Genomic DNA, 20575 nt, shown 5'->3' on the forward strand with positions numbered 1-20575 from the left:
TAACATCCAATCAAACCAAGGGTCTTATTGAGATAAATGAGTGCAAAAACATATAAAATAATCTTTGCTTGTAGAATGATGGGTAGGAATTATGGACCTGTAGGAGTAGTGAGTAGAAGGAGGAAGAGCTAACATCACATAATGGGCATCAGAAAATTTGGTTTTGAGACATTCGTTCAGATTAATCCCAGTTTAATCTCCAGTGCACCTTGGTAGAACTGAAAAAGAATGACAGACTATTAAGAACTGAAAAGACCCAGAACTCCTTACTTTACATGGGCTTCCCCAAGACCACACGTCTGGCAGAAGCCAGCTCCCTGAGCTTCCTCTGATCACAGGGCACATGCCAACAACTTGGTTTACTCAGGTGTCAGTGCCTCCCCCGCCCCTTTTCTGTCTGCCAAATGAATTTCGGAAAATGTGAGATGGAGACAATTTTACATCGCACAACACATAGAACTGGTTAGAATCCTCAGGTGGTGCTTTCTATCCTTTTACACCATTTCTAAACTTCTCATGGGATCTTCTTTAGACTGACAAACTAGAGCCTCCCATCCCTCCCTTCCAAAAAAAAAAAACAAGCAATTCTGCATCTATCATTCATTCAATTGCCGCCACAATGCTCCTCCACTCTGTAGGCTGTGTTCTTTGGGCCCAACTCAGCCCACCCATCCCTACTTCCTTCACAATTTCCTTCTTCCCTGTAAAGAGCCCCTTCATAGCTTCTCCTAGTTGCGGACACTGAGCACATGGATGACATTCAAATAATATTTACTGAACTGAATTGCTCTTCCTTATACTTTCATAATGGCTTTGGAATGGTGCTGTCTACTTAAAAATAGTCCCACATTCTTGTCATCTGAAACCAATTATATCCAGTGTGCTCCAAATTCAAGATGGCTAATGAAGCACTCTTTTTCTCCACTCTTCCTCAAAAACAGGAATGACGAGGACGTCAAACGAATCCACTACCATTTTTAAAAAGGTAAATACTGTCATACCGAGACCCAGGACACGGAACCATTCTAACATAAACCTTATTTAATATTAATACCATACTTTTAAAGTGTTTCCAGGAATATTTAATATTTATAATCTACATATTTTTAGAATTAGCCTGTGTACGACCACATTACAAATAAAAAGATATCCAAATCTACACAACTGATAGTACTACATTTAAGAGGCAGATCACCCAGGAAAATTCTTGCCTGTGCCTTTCCGGCCCTTTTCATTTTCTTCAGTCACTTTCAATAGCAAAGATGATGGGAAAAAAAGACAGGTGGTATAGTCTAGTACTGAAATTATGCTAAATATAACATTAAAACAAACAGCAAAATCAAACCCAAGACACCTAAAATAAATTTAATGTTGGTATGTATGTGCATTTATAAAGATCAGTCTTTTTAGGTCCCAGGAAAAGGGAAGAAAAATATTTTTAAAATAACTTCGGTATTACCTTTGTTGTAACACATTTTTAAAAAATGATTACAGACCTTATATGCTAAATAACATGGCATCTGAAACTGTAAGTATCAAAGCTGCACATCGGTCTATTAAAACTACGGTTCTATATTGCTATGCGGGGGGGGGGGGGGGGGGGTCACATCCACATGTACCTTCATGGAACTCAAACAAGGAATTGGTGAGGGGATGGTAGTTATCAACAGCTTTTTAACGCATTTTTCTAGAATCTTCAAATAAAAACATTTCTTAAACTCTTCAACTATACCTATTTTCAAGTAAATGGTCTTATATCGCTTTAGAAGTATTTTAGTAAAATTTCAATTCCTTCAAAGTATTACAAATATAAAAAAGAAAATCCACTGTTGAGTCACTTAGGAAAAAAAATAATCAAGTTTTATATTTTTACCTGGTCTGGGTACTGGCTGTGCTGCAGGAGTCTGAGTCTTACGAGCTGATGCACCCTCCTTTAAAAGAATAAAAAATGACATGTGACATCAAAGTTCCTTTTATGTAACAGCTAAACACCTTCATTACATCAATACAAAGAAATTCCATATATCTATTGTTCTCTCAGTCACTCCACTGAGCATGCTATGATCCTAAGAGCTTTTTTTTAAAAAAAAAAAAAAACTTTATCTTTTATGCTATTGGTCATGAAGTAAAAATCAAGTAAAAATAAATTTAACTTGTTACCATACTGTAGTTATTGTATGTAATATTATTCAAATATTTAATGATTTGCTTAACTGACAATTTTAACTACTCAGAAATTTCAATTAAATCAAGTTTTTAAATCGAGTCAGTTTTTCCCCCCTTAAATGGTCTCAAAATGAATAAATAATACATGACTTCACTTTAGAAAAATGTAAACAATGTTACTTTGGAGGGCATTAAAAAAAACACATGCAGTTCACATTGAATGCCTTTAAAATATTCAGGAACAATAATCCCATTTATAAAGATGAGATTTGTTACATTTAAGAGTGGTTGAAAATATTTTAAAAACAGAAGTAACAACTCTCAACTCATTACTAAGCATGTAATATCTACAGGAAATATCCTACTTGTTGAAGTATCAATTAAATACTTAGGCGATGACTATGAAATGCTTAAGACACTTAAAAAGTTGTCTGCCTTTAGTGTTATAGTTTCAATCATATTCACGGTTTTTTATTAAAATATTTTTCTTTATAGAAATAAATTTTAAAAGAAATTACAGGTGTGGCTCCATAGTGTAGTGGTTAGCACGTCTCTTTACACGCAGAAGGTCCTGGGTTCACGCCCCACGTTGAACCAAGGAGCATGCAGGCCCCTGGTGCGCCAGGTCCCCCGAGGGCATCAGGGGCACCAGATCCTGCGTGCGTGGGAGGAGACGCCCCACCTTCAGAGATTCAGTTTTTAAGGGGAGGCAGCAATATCCCCTACGTTAGCGGTGGAAGTTGGGGGGTGGGGAGAATTAAAGAGCGGGAATAGAAAAGAAATTATAACGACATGTATTTCAATATGTGAGTCTCAGACCTGATTATACCAGAAGACATAATGAAGTAATCCGATACTAGTACCTGTACATAAAATCACAGTGAATGGAACCATTACATTGTGTTGGTGGTTCAATTATTATGACCAACACCGCTACAGGTAACATGATTTTTCAAAATGTTGAACTACTGGCAAAGTTCAGAATAAAGTTAAGTACTATCTTCCTTCCATATACACTGGAATTAAATTCCTAGAAAAATTCTGCGCATGTTTAAAACTTGACAAAATATACTTTGTATTCCAATTGTGTTTTAGGTTCTTTAATTATAAAGAAAGTTTTTACCCACACCCAGATAGTCGATGGGACAGTCAGAAGTTCTAGAGAACACAGAAGTAGCCTATGTTGTTTTCAAAGAATGTCCCACGCACTAGACTACCTCACCTGGCCCCACTCACTAGGTGACCTTCGATAACTCTGTCAACCAAAACCTCCCTCATGAACTTCTAGAACACCTCCTAGAAAGCACTATTACTCCCAGTACCCCCCCTCTAACCAAGAGTATCCCCTGCATGTACCAAATCACAGACAGATTCTAGCTGACGTGTGTTCACATGAAACAGCTCCACTACTGAGACGCCAAAGAACGTACAAGCACACTATAAAAAAAGTGTCTGCCACGTTATTGCTCATTTCAAATGCTTACGTTTTCCCTTAGGACCATTAATGGCTTATCTGAATTAAAACAGATAAAGGAGTCTACCATTAGTTCTGAAAGAGACAGTGCTTTCAAGTCAAGATTCTTAAACAATACCTGTTGCACGAGTTGGTGAAAAGTGAAGGAGAAAAATAAGGCAGGCAAACACTGACACTTGTGGTCGTTCTGAGATTGCTAATTTGCAATCAGGCTAATTCCCACTTTGTAAATTCAAAGAATAGTAAAACTGGTTCATAAATCATTTACTGACTTCAAAGAAAAATTCTAAACTCTTAATAAACAATCATTTTTTCTTCAAAAAGGGAAAACGATGTACTAAAATTAAATGGCCGAAAATATGCCATTCATCCAAATTGCTTATGTAATGAAAAAAATTTCATCTACTATTAAGTCAAAACAGTGAAGATATAAACTCCAAGCAAACATTACTACACAGAATTGTTGACTGGTCTCAATAAGACTAAAACTGGTCTCTAAATAACTGTGTCAAATGGCGTTTTCAGAGTACTGTGGTGGAAAGTACACCTAATCCAAACATTAAGATTTTTCTCCAGCGCTGGAAAAACAGCGAGTTCTTCAGGTGCGCACCGGCTGAAACGCATGCCTGGCACTCAGGGGCCAAGCACTCACCGCGCGGCACCCAGAGGAAGGGGGCCAGCGCGGACGCCGTCCCCCTCGGGCCCTTCTCCCGTCACTCAGGGACAGCTGCTCGTGCCCCCCGAACGGAAACCGCCCGCCACAGCTGAAGCGTTCCCCCAACACCCCTTTCTCCCTCATTCTTTGTACCAAGGACACCGAGCTGAAGTTCTCTAGATTAAATAAACAGATACAAGTCCATGAAAAGACTTATCTTTACTACCAGTAAGTCTATTCCTGATTCATCATGTAATAATCCCTGCAAAACTATTAACTAAAAAAATAATAATTACTTCTGTACCTAGCAGAAACTAAGAGTCGGGAGGTGTGGAAATAAATAAAGAAATCTTATTTTCAATGGCAGCCAGAAAGCCCCGAGGGAGCACTCAGGCACCACCCTGCCGTGTGCAGACCTCACAGGGGAAGCCTGCCTTTCATGCCCTACCAGACGCAGCTTACTTCTTTGTCACTGTTAGAGGTGGAGGAGGGACGATTTCCCCCTGCCCAACAACACCCTAGTCCATGGGAAACTGCCAAGACTCAGCCAATGAGAAACCATCACCGCCTTAAACTCTTGCTTTCCTCCAATGAACTTTTTTGGTCGAAGCATCCCCTCCCAACTTACCCTTTTCTCTATAAGGTTCCGCTCCTTTGTTCTCTCTCCTGAGTTCCTCTCAGGCTTGCCTATGGTTTGTCATAGCTTGCATGTCCCAAACTGCCACTCCTCTGCCATTCCTGAACAAATTCCTTTTTGCTGGTGAAACAAATGTCTATTTATTTTTAAAGTTGACAGAGGTATAGCAAATCGTCTTTAAAGTCTGACTCCTTGCGGACTGTTCTATTCTAGATAGGTTCAGGGAAACCTGAAAACCCACCCATAACGCACTTAGTAAAAACTGCCTTTTCCCATCAGGGATATGTTATATATTAAAAAGTAGACCTATGCAAGTAAAAATCACAAGACAGTTATAACTATAAAACTTAACAAAATATCTGCCAGTTTGCTAAGTCTGACAAAGAAACTTGTCACATTTAGTGAGGTCTAACCACAGAATTCAGATATTAAAAGAAACCAAAGAATGAACTTCTACGAGCCTGCCTGTCATAAGATTTTTACAGTTTTTCTCTTGGTTGGAAATATACGGGTTGCTAGAAAAAGCACTTAAAGGAACTTTTATCTCATGCCTGCTCTGTTTTTCTGGCCCTGTCCCTGGGGTGTCCCCACTGAGGGCAGGGAACCACCAGCCTCTCTGGGGGCCCGGCAGCCCTTTGTACTGGCAGCCTGCGGCCAGCAGAGGAGCTCAGCATTCCTCCTCCGCATCTTCTAGCTCCTCGTCACCGTCACCAACATCGATCTCTTCCTCCCATGCCCATTCTAGTGCCTCGAGGGCTTTACCTTCTCATTCAACCTGAGGTAGCACTGAGGTGGCTCTGGGTGCTAAACTCTTCCACTCTGTAGTTGCAAGAGCAACTTTTTCTATGAAATTAACAAAAAAAAAAAACAACTAGCAAAAATAAGTATTTTATCCTTCCTAGAGAAAGGAAAGGCAAGGAATGTGGCTATACCATTTCTGGATCCCAAATATCGAATAAGCTGTGTCTAACTACAAATGTCAGCACATGGTAGTTAATCAACGTGTGTTTCCTGAATAGGTAAATAAAGTAAACATGTGCACATCCATTTACACTCCAATGAGTAATTTCTGGGTATGCTGTGCTAGTACTAGAAAAAAATTCCCATGAACTGTCCAGCCCACATAGTGTGATGGTCAAGAAACATGCACAAGGACCTGAATGATCTTTCTTGACAACTCGTAGCTGTAGTCTTTTCATCACCAATTAGTTAATATTTAGAATAATTAATTTACAGCTCTAAGCACCGGTTCCTCATCTTTAAATGTGTATTAAAGCCATTTATCTACCATCTCAGGTACGCTTAGCATCCATTCTGATTCTGGGTTAATAATAAATGGTCATACTGCTGCCAGCTACACAGTCAAATCCTACGTAAGGTATTGCTGATAAACACTGATCTACTGAATCAATGTCTACGTTTGTAAAATCGGTTATTTTAAGGAGGCACTAAGCACTACTCTGCTACCTAAATTAAACAAACAAAAAGAACAGTGAGCACATGGTACGCTGGACAGAAGGACTAAATGCCAAGACTTCCTCATACCTAACACAGAAAGTCAAAGCTCTAGGCCTGAAGTCTCCATTTAAAAATTCTTAATGTTCCTTCTAAGATTTCTAGGAAAGTCACATGCACTCCTGAAAGGCAGTCGAAGGATTCCTAAAACTACAATTCATCAGCAACACTAAAAATATATAATGACAAAAAAATTTTAAATATTAGAAATAATGTAAATCTATATTTGAAATTATAAGCTTTACTGGGAAGATAGGAGGGGTGAAGCGAATATATGACAACAGACATAGAGCCTAAGTTCCAGAACCTAAGTTCTAGGAGTTCATGTCCCTAAAGTGTCAGGAAAAACTGATACTTCAAGCTTAAAAAAAAGAGAAAGTGTCTCAGTACTCTGCAGGAAAAAAAGGAAGCAAAATGCCTAGGAGACTAACCCTACAAAGAAATATCTGAGTATCTAGTGCTTACTAAAAAAATCTGCTTGACAGAAAGTTACTAACCCATCCTAAAATATTAGGACAAGTAACTATGATTAGTAAAACCTGATGACCCACCAGGAAGATCCTGTACACGTGTGCTGTATCTACTGTATCACTTTGTTGAATTCTATCATTTAAGTAATTTTAAAGAAAAGGAAAAATAAATAAATGCTGACATTTAAAAGTGATTAAAAATAAAGTTTTGCTGCCTTCTGGAATACTCAAAACCATGTAAGAGGGGAAAAAAAAAAAAAGAAGTGGACTGTATCACATCACGTGCCAGTAAAGCAATCTATGACAGCCGATTTAAATAAACCACAGAGAAGGATGCGAGGGGTCTGAGTTACAGATACAAAAAGAAAATGGTCTGAGTCTTACTAGATATTGGTAAAATTGGTGGAATTTGAGAAAAAAAAACTTCAAGGGAACAAGTGCACTGAAGGGGTTAAATCATACCAAGTTACATACAAAAGCTTATATTGCTTATGCCCAATCAATCACGTAAGAAACATGAAAAGCAATATCTAATACTGAAACCATTCAGAAAGCCTGTGTTGAAACAAAGTAAAAAAGAAAAGGAAAAAGATGAAAAAAATAAAATCATAACCATTTCATAATCATCTCATTTTCATACGATTCACCCATCACGTCCCTGGTACTGAATATATAATCACATAGAAGCAATATCTCCAAGCTTCTCCCTACCTTAGGTTTTTAGTCCAAATTAATGCGAACAATCACGTGGGATTCAGCCAAGCAGTGACGTTCAAGTCTGCTCTGTCAGAGAGAGCATCTGTCAAGCCCACATTCAAACTGCTGCCTGCCTGTGCAGCAGCTGAGGACCCGTCTACATGGATTTCATGTTATAGACTAAAATCCCAGTAAAACTGCTCAGAATTCCTCCTGCAGCTGCCAGGCAACAACGAAAGAGAATTAAACCCTGCTCTTTTCCAATACAATTGCATTCCATTCTAGCTCCGGCTGCTTTACACTGCAGCTCCGTGGTATTACTAGAAATATGGATACTGAGAAGAGAACACAGCACTGCATTGTCCGGCCAGGAAAACAGCAGATGTAAAAAGCTTCAATGCATCAACTGTCGGGAAGAGTCAACAGTGCTCCAAAGAGAACGGACGACTACAGCTCTTTTGTTTAAAGGAAGAGAAAATGAAAGAAAGGGAAAGCCTCGGAAGACTAGGACCCATATGAAGAAGGAGGGTGCCTGGAAGACAAGCAGACAGATGGACACTTTGGATACTGTGAAAAGCAATCGCAGGAGGCAGACTATTGGGGGATGTGCGCATGTTCGATAGCATCTTTTTGCTGAAGTGATGGCGAGCCAAAAGTACGTTCAGTGGGCATAATCTTCTCCACACAAATGGCCTGACCAAGGAAGGTATGTCGATATCTTATGTGTGATATCCACTGAAATGTCTGCTGCCTTTTTTTTTTAGCCCTGGAAGCACTAGTCTCTGATAAACAAGTTCATACAGTTCACTGCCCTTGAAACTATGAAAGGGTTTCTAAATATATTTTAAAATGTGTCATTATTTAGAATAAGCTGTCACTGCTTTATTCAAGTAAATATGTAGCTTGGAGTAATTACGGATTACAGACGTATATGAGGGAAAAGGCAAATAATAACAAGATGTGCTTTAAAAATTCTCTAAGAAATTAAACTTAAAAAAAAAAAGAATCTGTAGCCCACTAAAGCAAACATAGCAATCCTCTGCCAAATTAGGTCAAATTGAACCCTTATCTCATAAATTACAGTGTTCCCTTAAAAAATGGCTATCAAGAGACAATGCAGTGAAATTACAATAAATAGTATCGAAGATGATCTTATTATCAAGAGCTTTTTCAATCCTTTTAAAACAAAACCTTAATCCATAGCAGCCTTTAGTAACAAAATTTTCCTTCCAATATCCATCTCCCCAAATAGAGATCATGATCACAATCTAAGCTAGCACCAAATTTTAAGTATTACCAACGATAAGATACTAAAAAGAAAGCATTTGCATAGGATCACATAGGCAGGGAGTTCGTGCAGAGCACACCATCACAGTGGATTTGCATGTGATTACTGAGTCCATGAATACAACTTTAAACAAAGAAATACTGGTACTTGCTAAAAATTCCCCCATTTGAAATAGTGAGCTTTGATTTTAAGCAACAGACTGATTCTAAATGATCAAATAGAAGGTTGTTGGTGATCATTTTTAAAGTGAAATTCAAAAACATATTATGAAAATATTTTGTTATAAAAATATCCATAAATAGCAATATAAAGCCCCCCCCCCAAAAAAAACATGTTAAATGTAGCTACTGTGCTTCCAGGATACATTAATACGTAGTAAAGAACTACTCCCAATATATGTGTGCAGGGCAGAAATAAATCTAATAAACTATTTTAGCAACAATCATAGCAGCTCATAGTTCAGGAACTCAAAGATGCCTCTAAATTTTTTTACAAATCTATCAAATACCTAATTTTTGTTTAATTTCACAGCACAACTCAATAATCTATTAGTTAATAATCATAAAAAGAAAACATTTTTAGACATGTAAGCATTCTATTCTAAAATTAAGATTAAACAAGTTCTAACAGGCCCTATTAATATTACACCTCAAGAGCAACTTTCATTCGAACCATTAATTTTTTATTCCACTTACAAATGAAATCTGACAGTATTAAACAAAACATGGTTGTAAAAATCTGAAGTCTCTCTTGGTGCCTTTATCTCTCAAGGTTAAAGTCACCAATTAAACATTTTTATAAGCTAGATATCTCAAAACAAAAAAGTAGAATTTTCCTATTCAAGCACCACTTAAATTTAGAACTATTCTAACAGACTGAAAATATCAACACTCTTAAAAGCCAAATGATAGAGTGTCTGTATGTGTGTGCGCGTGTGTGAGAAGTAAACGAACATTTTATAGTAATATTCTCCCTGTGAACTTCAATCCATAAGACATAAACACACATTAATAACTTGAAAAATTATCATGAAAATCCATGAGATAAATCAAAGCTACTTCTCTGCTGAAAATCTAAAAGTGCAAAACTATTTAGAATGCCAAAATATTTTAACTTTGTCTTGTTCCCATCTTTTGAAAATTAAAATAAAACAGGCATTAGCTGGAGAATGATGTTATCATATAATAAAAATTTGACATTTTAATTTCTTTTTAAAAGAAAAATTATAATACCTGAGAAACTTTTAATAAGACTTTAAGCTAGACACATGCCTTTTTATCAATGGGAGATTAACAAATGGTTACATATGATTTCAAGGCTGAGCAGCTTAATATTTACAAACATACAAATATTATGACTTTAAATTAAGATGCATCTCAATCACCCACTGCTACAAAATTATATAGAACCATAAACTATGTATTTATGCTAGATTGCAATATGTAATAATTTCCTGTTTTCTGTAACACTGAAATACTTTAGAGCTATCACTTCAGGTATATTATTTCTAGAAAAATACAATTCATTACTATGATATTTACCCTCATTCACTTCTTCAATTCTATATTCAAACATCTGACCTTGTATTTATTGCTTCTTAAACAATCAAACTTACACTTTTAAAAGATCTAAATGATTTAGACTTTCAAACAGACCCCAGGCATTATTATATCAACAGAAAGCTGATACATTTAACTTAGCTTTGGAATGTTTAAAATAGATTATCAAATAAATTTTAAAAGCCATTTTTTTTTTAATTTATACACATAACCCTTGTATCTACTGGCTAACTTATGGGGTGCAGGAAGACTCATTACTATTTTTCAAATATTTTATTTGGAAATAAAAGCTTAGAAAAGAGTTTCTCAGTCTAAACAGACTGGCTAAGAATTTACAAGTGCAAGAAGGGAAGAAGTCAGTTTCTAAATCAGAACACTCAGCTCTATTATTTTCAGCTTAGCTCACTGAAGAACTATGTTTTAGTGGTATAGTGAGTATCTTTGACATTCATTATAGTAATGTGAAATTAAAATTCATGTTATAAACTTTAACAAGTAGCAAACTAGATCCTATGCTTTTAAAACCCCAAAATTTAAAATCACTATTCATAGCTCCGAAATGATTAATTTTCTACATCTGAGAAATATAACTTCTAAAAGTACTACATAATTTCAGATACTAGAAATTACCAAAAGCTGGCGCCTGTATACTATCACACTTTAGACATTTGTTCACATTCCCACCTACTTGCTCCTCCTAGTGGCTATGACCAGAAGTACTTTTATTCACACATTTACCTTACCTTTCAATCAATGTTTTCAAAGTTTTTCACATTATGTGAATTTTACTGTAGAATTATTCAGTTATATGAGGACTTCCATTTTGTGCCAGGATTAAGCAAATTTGGCATTAACCGTGGATCTCTCAATATCACAGGCTAAATAAACATATATGCATACATGTTATAATTTCAAATAACTGTTCCTACACTGCATTTCTTAACTGACTAGCTTTCCCTTTCCTGTGCTTAAAGAAAAAATTCTCACAAAAAAGTTTTAAAAATTAAAATTACAAATTAATCCCCTTCTCAGAGTTTTTTTTTTTTTTTTTTTTTTACTAGAATTCAAGCTACAGCCCCTTTGTCCAACCCCACCCCCCACGCCTTGATCCAGAAAAACTAAGAACTGCAAAACCTTGTCCAAATATAACACGGCCAGTTCTTAGTATGTGGTATCATGAAACTCCTATACTGGTATCTCACAGTTGTTGCTTTTCTTTTCTCTTTTCTTTTCAATCTAGGGCTCTAAATGTCATGTTAGCAAAAATCCTAAAAATGTAACAAATTCCCTACATGCAAGGTTTGAACACAGCATAACTTAAGAATCTTTAAAAATGCATTTTGTGAAATTTAAAATGTTAAAACAGTTGGATGACAGTAGTGCCTATATTTTGTACGAAATCTGAAAAGACTGTTCAAAGTAGTTCTTTGTTTAATTCTAACATGGAGACTCAACAGGGGAAATGGGATGGTACTCTACGCCAAGGCCAAAGATAATGAAAGATAATTAGCTGCTATATTTTTTAAAAAATCAATCTTAAGTCTAAGTGAGGGTAATGATCTCTTGAATACCTCATATTTGAAGAGGAAGGTTAAAATTAGAAAAGAGTGCTTGAAAATGCTCATCATTTATTACTGTCTTAAAATCCTGCACTGAAGTTACTGGACCCTGAAAATTAATTTTGACAGGTGCATCTTCTCATTCACTTTCTCGGCACAGTAGGGGCCAATGGAAACATGCCAAGCAGTGCACTGTGACTAACAGAACTCTGCCATAATCGACCTTGCACCGTCTGTCCCACAACCGATACATGACCATTTTACAAAAAAGGCCGCTGACTGGGCACCATACCACCAATGGTATGTCAAATCAGTTTTAATTAATGCCAATAAATTTCCCATCTGTTCTCAGGCCTTCTTACATGGCCTGTCTCTGGAATCTGGTAACGTTTTTCTCTTCTACATATATACAACTTGTAAATCATTAACTTAGGTTCAAAGTACTGACACAGTAAAATAAGTGTAACAGAATAAATCCATCACTTCTCTTTAAAGTGCTCGCTGAGCTACAAAGGTTTATTTTTAAAGAAATGAATCCTTCTCTCAGTGAGGTTATGTTATGTTGACAAGGGGAAATAATTTGGAACCTTCGTTCCTGGGTTATATGTTCACAGATTCAAAGTTTTATTTGCCTTAATCTTATTAGCATCCAAATTCTCTTTCAGGCAGTTCAGTAATGATTAGCGTGTTGTAAACTTTTATGCTTTACCTCTATAGAATGACTGCAAGGGAGACAACGTGACCGAATGAGAAGATGTTTACCAAAGACTAGCACCGACTCGGCATAAGGAAACAACACTTTCGGCCACCGGTGTACCACATCCCATCCTGGGCTCGCGCAACATGCTTCAGTGGAGGAGAAGACACTGCTGCTTTGCAAAGATGAGCTGGAGCGCCAAGAGGTCCCTGCTCCGCACGCACCTTCTTGGTGTGCTTTCTCTCGTGTTTCTTTTTGCCATGTTTTTGTTTTTCAACCATCATGACTGGCTGCCAGGAAGGGCTGGATTCAAAGAAAACCCTGTGACCTACACTTTCCGAGGATTTCGCTCTACAAAAAGTGAGACGAACCACAGCTCACTTCGAAACATTTGGAAAGAAACAGCTCCTCAAACTCTGAGGCCTCAAACAGCAACCAATTCCAATAACACAGACCTGTCGCCACAAGGAGTCACAGGGCTAGAGAACACACTTAGTGCCAATGGAACTATGTACAGTGAAAAAGGTACTGGGCATCCAAACTCTTACCGCTTCAAGTACATCATCAACGAACCTGGAAAATGCCAGGAGAAAAGCCCCTTTCTACTGCTGCTGATAGCTGCAGAGCCGGGACAGGCGGAGGCCAGACACGCAATCCGGCACACCTGGGGAAACGAGAGCCTAGCGCCCGGGGTCCCGATCACACGGATTTTTTTATTGGGCGTAAGTATCAAGCTAAATGACTACATCCAACGAGCAATACTGGAAGAAAGCAGACAATACCATGATATAATTCAACAGGAGTATTTAGATACATACTACAACTTGACCACTAAAACACTGATGGGCATGAACTGGGTCGCAACCTACTGCCCACATATTCCGTATGTTATGAAAACTGACAGTGACATGTTTGTCAACACTGAATACTTAATACACAAATTGCTGAAGCCAGACCTGCCTCCCAGGCATAACTATTTCACTGGTTATCTCATGAGAGGATATGCGCCCAATCGAAACAAAGACAGCAAATGGTACATGCCACCAGACCTCTACCCGAGCGAGCGCTACCCTGTCTTCTGTTCTGGGACTGGTTATGTTTTCTCTGGAGATCTGGCAGAAAAGATTTTTAAAGTTTCTTTAAGTATCCGTCGTTTGCACCTGGAAGACGTATACGTAGGGATCTGTCTTGCCAAGTTGAGAATTGATCCCGTGCCCCCTCCCAATGAATTTGTGTTCAATCACTGGCGAGTTTCTTATTCGAGCTGTAAATATAGCCACCTAATTACCTCTCATCAGTTCCAGCCTAGTGAACTGATAAAATACTGGAACCATTTACAACAAAACAAGCACAACGCTTGTGCCAATGCAGCAAAGGAAAAAGCAGGCAGGTACCGCCACCGCAAACTGCACTAGGAAGGACAACTTTTTCAAACATACGATCTGTAAGATATTGCTAAAAGCATGTATAGTTAAAAATGATTACACCCTTAGGACAAGTTTTAGTTAAAATTCATCACATAAAAGGATTCTGAAAATATTTTTTTAATTTCTGAAGACGGTAATTCTAAAAACTACATTACATACAAAGAGGTATCCTGAAAGAATCTATTTAAAAACATGTTTAAGAAGATTCTGTGTGTTGACATGCAGTAACAAGCATGCATACATCAATGGTTCAAGTGTTATGTAGGGGCCAATAGGTGTATTTGCATTTGTTTCTCACATAAATTTCAATTTAAGATATGGAAAGTCAAAAGACCCTTCATTTCAGATTCAGTTTTTCATGTCAATATATAATTAAATGTAAATAAAACATTATTGTCAATTTTAAGCAAACTTTGTAATTGTGCAAAGGATAAATTTTCTGACCTGACTATGCTAGGGCTCTAAAAACTGTACCCCGTGCAATAAGATTTAGCTGAGTTATTCCAGAACTGCATTTGTAAAGATCAGACGTCTCATCAATGCAGTTCTCATCTAAGTATTTACTTTTTAAAAAGAACTGAGATACTCATTTTCGTTTATTAATATTCACATATGTTGGGGGAAATTATTTTGACATGACATGATAAAATCAATATGTCTCAGGCTCAAGTTTTTATAGAAACAAAAAATTAAATGTTTCAGTATAGATGAACCTGTTTCCTCATTGGTGTTAAGGGCCAATGAGCTAGTATTTCAATGAGTTATTCCATTAGATCAGTTACTACACTCTTCAAGCATTATCTCTGAAAATATAGCCTGTTCCTCTAACTGAAGCAAAAGTGACTACTTACAGGCACAAAGAGAAGGTGCTGTTGAAAGAAGATAAAGAACAAAGAGTGCAGCAGCACTTTCATTCATTGTTAAGATGCACGTCTGCCAAACTGCAACATATGGGAAGTTTACTTCCTGACAGCAGGTGTACCCATGCCAATACTTAATCATTTTATGGCACCTACTTCTTTCTCTGAGTGCCAAGTTTACAAACCTGCAGTTTTTAATTCGGTAGATGACAAATATTCTGCATCACCAATTAAAAACCTTTGGTGGGGGAGGGACGAGGGAAAACTACAAATATTTGATGAACACTTGATTCTAGGATGAACAATGTATACAATGCACTTTTATTGAGTTTTTAATAAAAAAGGTAAACAAAAAAGTTTTACTGAGTGTTATGGTACAAATATTTTCACAGTAATTTTGTTTGGCACCATTACAAATTTTAAAATCAGGAGATACTAAACCAACTAACTTTAAAATGATGTTTTTATTTCATACAAGTATTTTAAGTTTATCAATGTTAATTTAGTAATGATGTTACTTATCCTAATTCTAGTAACAATCATTTTTATCCTTGATTCCATTCTGAAGTGATATTGTAAGAAAAGAGAATTGTAACATTTGATAAAGGTCAGAATCACAGAAATTGTTAAGTACTTATTATTTAATACGTTGAATTCTATTTATACTCAATTTATCTCCCATTTTCAATTGAGTAGTCTAAGTGTTCTGAAAGCTGAGCTATATAACACCCCCAGTTCTTGGTAAGTCTGTTTTTCACTTAATTTATTCCATATGATTACAAAAAAGACTAAAACTAGAAACCAAAATTACTAAATAAAAGTCACACATAAGAGGACAATACCAAATTAGGTAAGCATGAGGAAAGAAAAGAAGAATCCTTTCCCCACTGCAGAGTAATTCTCTTATTTATACCTCTTGAGTTTTCTTTTTTTTTTAAGTGTATGCGTGTACATGTGTGCATGCACTGGTGTGTATAAAGAAACAGAACCCCAGCACTATTTGTCGAGGATGTTTTATAATTACAATGCTGTATCTTTAAAAGATGGTATTGTCCTTCTGGAAAAATTCAATTTTAAAAAGTTGACTTATGAAAAACAAGTCAACAGACAACTAAATTCCTTCTACTTCAGGCATCAACTGAAAATCATTTCTATATCCCTGATAATAACACTGTCTTGAAAACTGATGTTAATCCAATGATACTGAGTTCTCAAAGAACACTGGACCAAATAATAAAGTTTCTTAGTACTGCTGAAAATCCTTATTTTAAAATAAACATTCTACTTTTAATTCATATTTGACCTTTCACTCAACAATATGTAAGCTGATTTCTTCACCAAAATATAAATTTTGATATATTTTAAAATATGATATTTAAACATTTCACCAAGTATTGTGCCTTACTCAGATCCAGTACTATGTAATTTTTACTACACATGAAAATATAATTTTAAATGACAGCACTGCATTTGGTCAAAGGAAAAATTACGGAATAATCTTTATGCTCTAGGTGTTAAATAGATACTTTAGAAGACGAAAGTACCAAAACTTTTCATACTTCCACTACTTGATTTTGATCAAAGTTATAGATTATGAAATTCTAACTCAAGTAAATAATTTAAATTTCTCACCTCTTAGTATACAGCATAATCATATATAATATCGACTGGAATATTATTATCTATTACTAGAAACACCTATGAAAGTAATAACAATGGCAACAGAGACTGACTGAGCAAATGCTGTGTGCCCGGCACTCTGTTAAAGCACTTTATATACATGTCTCACATAATCCTTATAAATAACAGTAAGAGACAGCAAAGAAAACTCATGCAAGAGGTCAAGTACCTCTACGACTAGCAAAACAGTGGGGTTCCATTTCAAAGACCATGCACCCTTAACCATTATACTAGTCTGTATGTTTCACATATGACACCTGTTATGGTCTAAAAAGCTAAACAAAAATGGCCTGTCCTCTATTCTCTGCTTATCCTTCATCTTTTGCCAGGGCCTCCAGGCCTCACGACCATTTTCGCATACTGGAGGGCACCTGATGTTAGGTGAAAATACAGAGAAGAGAAAGGAGAGGAAATCTGATCCCTCAGATGCTTTTTCTTCTAGTTTTCAGTTGTTGACATCTGGTGGCCAGAACCTTAGAAAAGCATAAGGGTTACTGCTTATCTCTTACCCCTCTGGGCACTGAGACGCACTGTAAACAGCAGGTGGCACTTAAGTATCACACAAGGTGCTTCTTCTGAAGCACAGTTGATCATTTTTAATAGAACAGATAGCACTGCATTTATCCACTCTACTGGTGAGTCACTACTGCTTTGTGATGACATGGTAAAATCCTCTGATCCAGCTGATTCCAGAATTTTTTCTCCCAGTTTTTATTGCTTAACTACAAAATCTGACTATTAAAGTAACACAGATCTAATACTCCCGCTACACATTCTAATATATCGCAGAGTATAAGTATTAGCGCTTAAACATTACTCAGAAGACAGATCGCACACGTCAAGTATTAAAAAGGGACATTTTGAGTTTCAGGAAGAAACCCATCACTGCACACTCCCATGGACACATACACACGCCCTTCCTCTAAACCTTCCTCTAAACGCAATGTAACTATAAACTTATTACTTCCAAGACACAATTTGCCAGAGGGGGAGAAATGACATTCCTGCATTTACGGAAACTTGTCTTCCTCCTGCCCTTTTACCAGCAAATGTGAGCTAATGAACAGAGTTTTAAAGCAACTATTTCAGTCTGTTATTAATCTAATTATTTCAACTTCGAATTAAATCCTACAGATTCTAAATTTGCACTTTAGACAATATCCTAAACACTAGAAAAAAAGAGATAAAAGAATCTCACTTTAGACAATATCCTAAACACTAGAAAAAAAGAGATAAAAGAATCATAAAAAAAGATTAAATGATTCAAATTCAATGATTCCTGAACTGAAATGTAAGTACTGAAAAGGGAGAAAATACATATTAACTTATTCTATAACACTTAACAAATCAACTAACTCAAAATTTAAAAAAAAAAAACCCTCAAAAATCAATCGAAAGAAAGATTAAAATACTAAGAGTCTTGATTTTTTAGTGTGTATGGATGGAAATCACAAAATGATTATAAAAAGTTAATGTGGAAAAAAGGTATCAGTAGCTAAGAAAACATTGAAAATGATGATAAAAAACTTACTATGAAGCAACAATGTGTTTGGTTTGTACTGACACAAGAACTGGGTAGTTAAACCAAGAAAGAAAAAAAAAATAGACCAGAAAGAAACCCTAGCATTTATAGTAACCTAGAATCATGAACAACACAATTTAATATTCCAATATTTAATAGAAAAACTGGCTAATGTTTCAGATTTAATGTTTAGGATTACTACTTAACTCATACTATTACAAAAATAAATTCTAGGTAGAGCAAAGTAAGTACAATACTGTACTAACAATTATCGAATCTATTACATGCCAGGTACTGTTAAAGATGCTAATGAGGGGGCAGGGGAAATATTTTACTGATTAGAGTAAAAAAGAAATCAAATAGAGAAAGAAATCAAGAGAAAAGAGATAAATAAAATACTAACCTTTACATAAAATTTACTACTGCCATAAACAAAATTTAAAAAGGCAAATTATAAATTGAGAAAATATTTATAATAATTGACAGGATAATTAACTTCACATATATAAAGAACATTTATAAGTCAGTAAGAAAAAACATCGATATTCCAAAAGAAATCTGACAAACCATAAATATATCACAAACAATGATGAAATCATCCGATAAATAAAATATAGTTAGTCTCACTAGTAGTCATCTAAATGCACTTAGAAACTAGGTCCCATCAAACTGGAAGATATTAAAATAATAAATACTCTATACGGGTAATGAATATGAGAAAGTCCCCAAATGGAAGTGTAAACTGGTAAAGTTTTTCTGAAAAACAACTTAAAAATATTTAACAAAAGCCTATGATCCATCAGCCCACAACTAAAATCTATAATAAGGTGATAATCAAAGCAGTAAAGCAGAAAATTTAAATGTCCTAACAGAGATTAAATAAACTATGGTAGTTATATAGTAGACTATTACAGTCATTTAAAATTTGGATGCAGAGACTATTTGATAACAGATGAACACTCATATACTCTATTAAGCCACCCTCCAAAAAAAATGAAGATACGAAACAATGTAGCATGGTTCATATTTCACAACCATACATATTTTAAAAAAATGAAAATGACTACGTACAAAAAGAAATGGTTGTGATTTCTGGAAAATGGAATAATATCTATTTTCTTATTTTTCTGTATTTTTTCAATTTTCCAGGTTTAAATCAGTGAAAAATAAAGTCACTAACAAACTAATAAACATCATAGCAAGGTTTGTACTATATTTTGTATAATTCGTACATACTGTGTTCACTAAATCTACTATAATAAATTCCAAACACTTTTAAAGAAACTTCTGGAGTTATGGATGAAAATCGAAATTTTAAGAGATGAATGAGCATTCAAACATTTTTTGAGAGCCCACAATTTGCCAAGCACTGACACTATGATAACTGGTCAAGATATAGTCTGTTTTTAATAAATGATGTTTGGGTAACTGGAGAGCCATAAGAAAAAAGACAGACACAGATCTGTTCCTCAACCATACATACATTAGAATAATTTTCAAACAGATCAACTATCTTAACATAAATAACAAAAGAAACCAGTTCTAGAGGGGAAAAAATGTGAATTCCTTTATAATCGTGAGAAGAGGTAGTAACTTTCCTAAATAAGACAAAACTCAGGAGCAATGAAAGATTTATAACTGTGATTATATAAAATTCTGGAAAAAAAAACTCTTGCATGGCAATAAAAACATCAACAAAATCAGAAGACAAATGACAAAGTACGAAAAGTTATTTGCAACCGACAAAGGTTTATATCCCCAATATATTAAAGAGAGAAGACAGAAGAGGAGGAGACCAGATATTCTGATAGCAAAGTGGGGAGAAAATATTAATAGTCTGCAGAGAAAGAAATGACGGGAACCCTAAACATGGTCAACCCTGGCCTGAGAAAAACGCAAATAAAAACTTCACTAAGAAACTCTTCTATGCCTACCGGGTTACAAACAAATTAAACCTGAGCAACCGACTCTTTGGACAGACCTGTGGGAAACAAGCACACTCAGACACACGACGGGGAACGCGACGCTCAGCGCAGGGGAGTTCGGTCACGTCCGGCAAGATTACATGAGCATTTACCCTTTACTCATCGATTCTGCATCTAGGACTCTCTTCTCAGAATACAGTAACAACAACACGAAATGAAATAGACAAAAAAACTATCGTTGAGGCATGATTTATAATAGCAGAAGGAGAAACGGCATTAGGCAGAAAGCAACCTAAACATCCACCCATATGGGACTGGTTAAACTAGGGTACATAACAATGTCTTTAGACCATACATTCTTTGTGGGATTACAGTCTAAGGAAAAAATAATTGCACTCAACTATGTTATAGTAAATAGTAATATTAGTAATGTTATCTTGAAATT

General features: G+C 35.8%; 2 protein-coding genes across 4 annotated transcripts in view; one reads left to right on the plus strand and one right to left on the minus strand.

The window, feature by feature from the left end:
- The window catches only part of CDC73 (cell division cycle 73), an 84331-nt gene that overhangs the window by 26164 nt on the left and 37592 nt on the right, over positions 1-20575 (minus strand). The window contains exon 11 of the mRNA XM_016122685.2: positions 1874-1931. Coding sequence (XP_015978171.1) covers positions 1874-1931 — 58 coding nt within the window. The remainder of the gene's footprint in view (positions 1-1873; positions 1932-20575) is intronic.
- Positions 7711-14794, plus strand: B3GALT2 (beta-1,3-galactosyltransferase 2). 3 transcript variants are annotated; one of them, XM_016122687.2, is made up of 3 exons: positions 7711-8319; positions 12149-12319; positions 12737-14794. In XM_016122687.2, the coding sequence occupies exon 3, from the start codon at positions 12863-12865 to the stop codon at positions 14129-14131; it is 1269 nt and encodes a 422-aa protein (XP_015978173.2). In that variant the 5' UTR covers positions 7711-8319; positions 12149-12319; positions 12737-12862; the 3' UTR covers positions 14132-14794. The 3 variants fall into 3 exon arrangements, with proteins under 3 accessions (XP_015978173.2, XP_015978174.2, XP_015978172.2); XM_016122688.2 differs by having other exon boundaries at positions 12180-12319; XM_016122686.2 differs by lacking the exon at positions 12149-12319.

This window comes from Rousettus aegyptiacus, unplaced genomic scaffold (assembly GCF_014176215.1).
Source record: "Rousettus aegyptiacus isolate mRouAeg1 unplaced genomic scaffold, mRouAeg1.p scaffold_m13_p_18, whole genome shotgun sequence".
NCBI classification, from domain to species: Eukaryota; Metazoa; Chordata; class Mammalia; order Chiroptera; family Pteropodidae; genus Rousettus; species Rousettus aegyptiacus.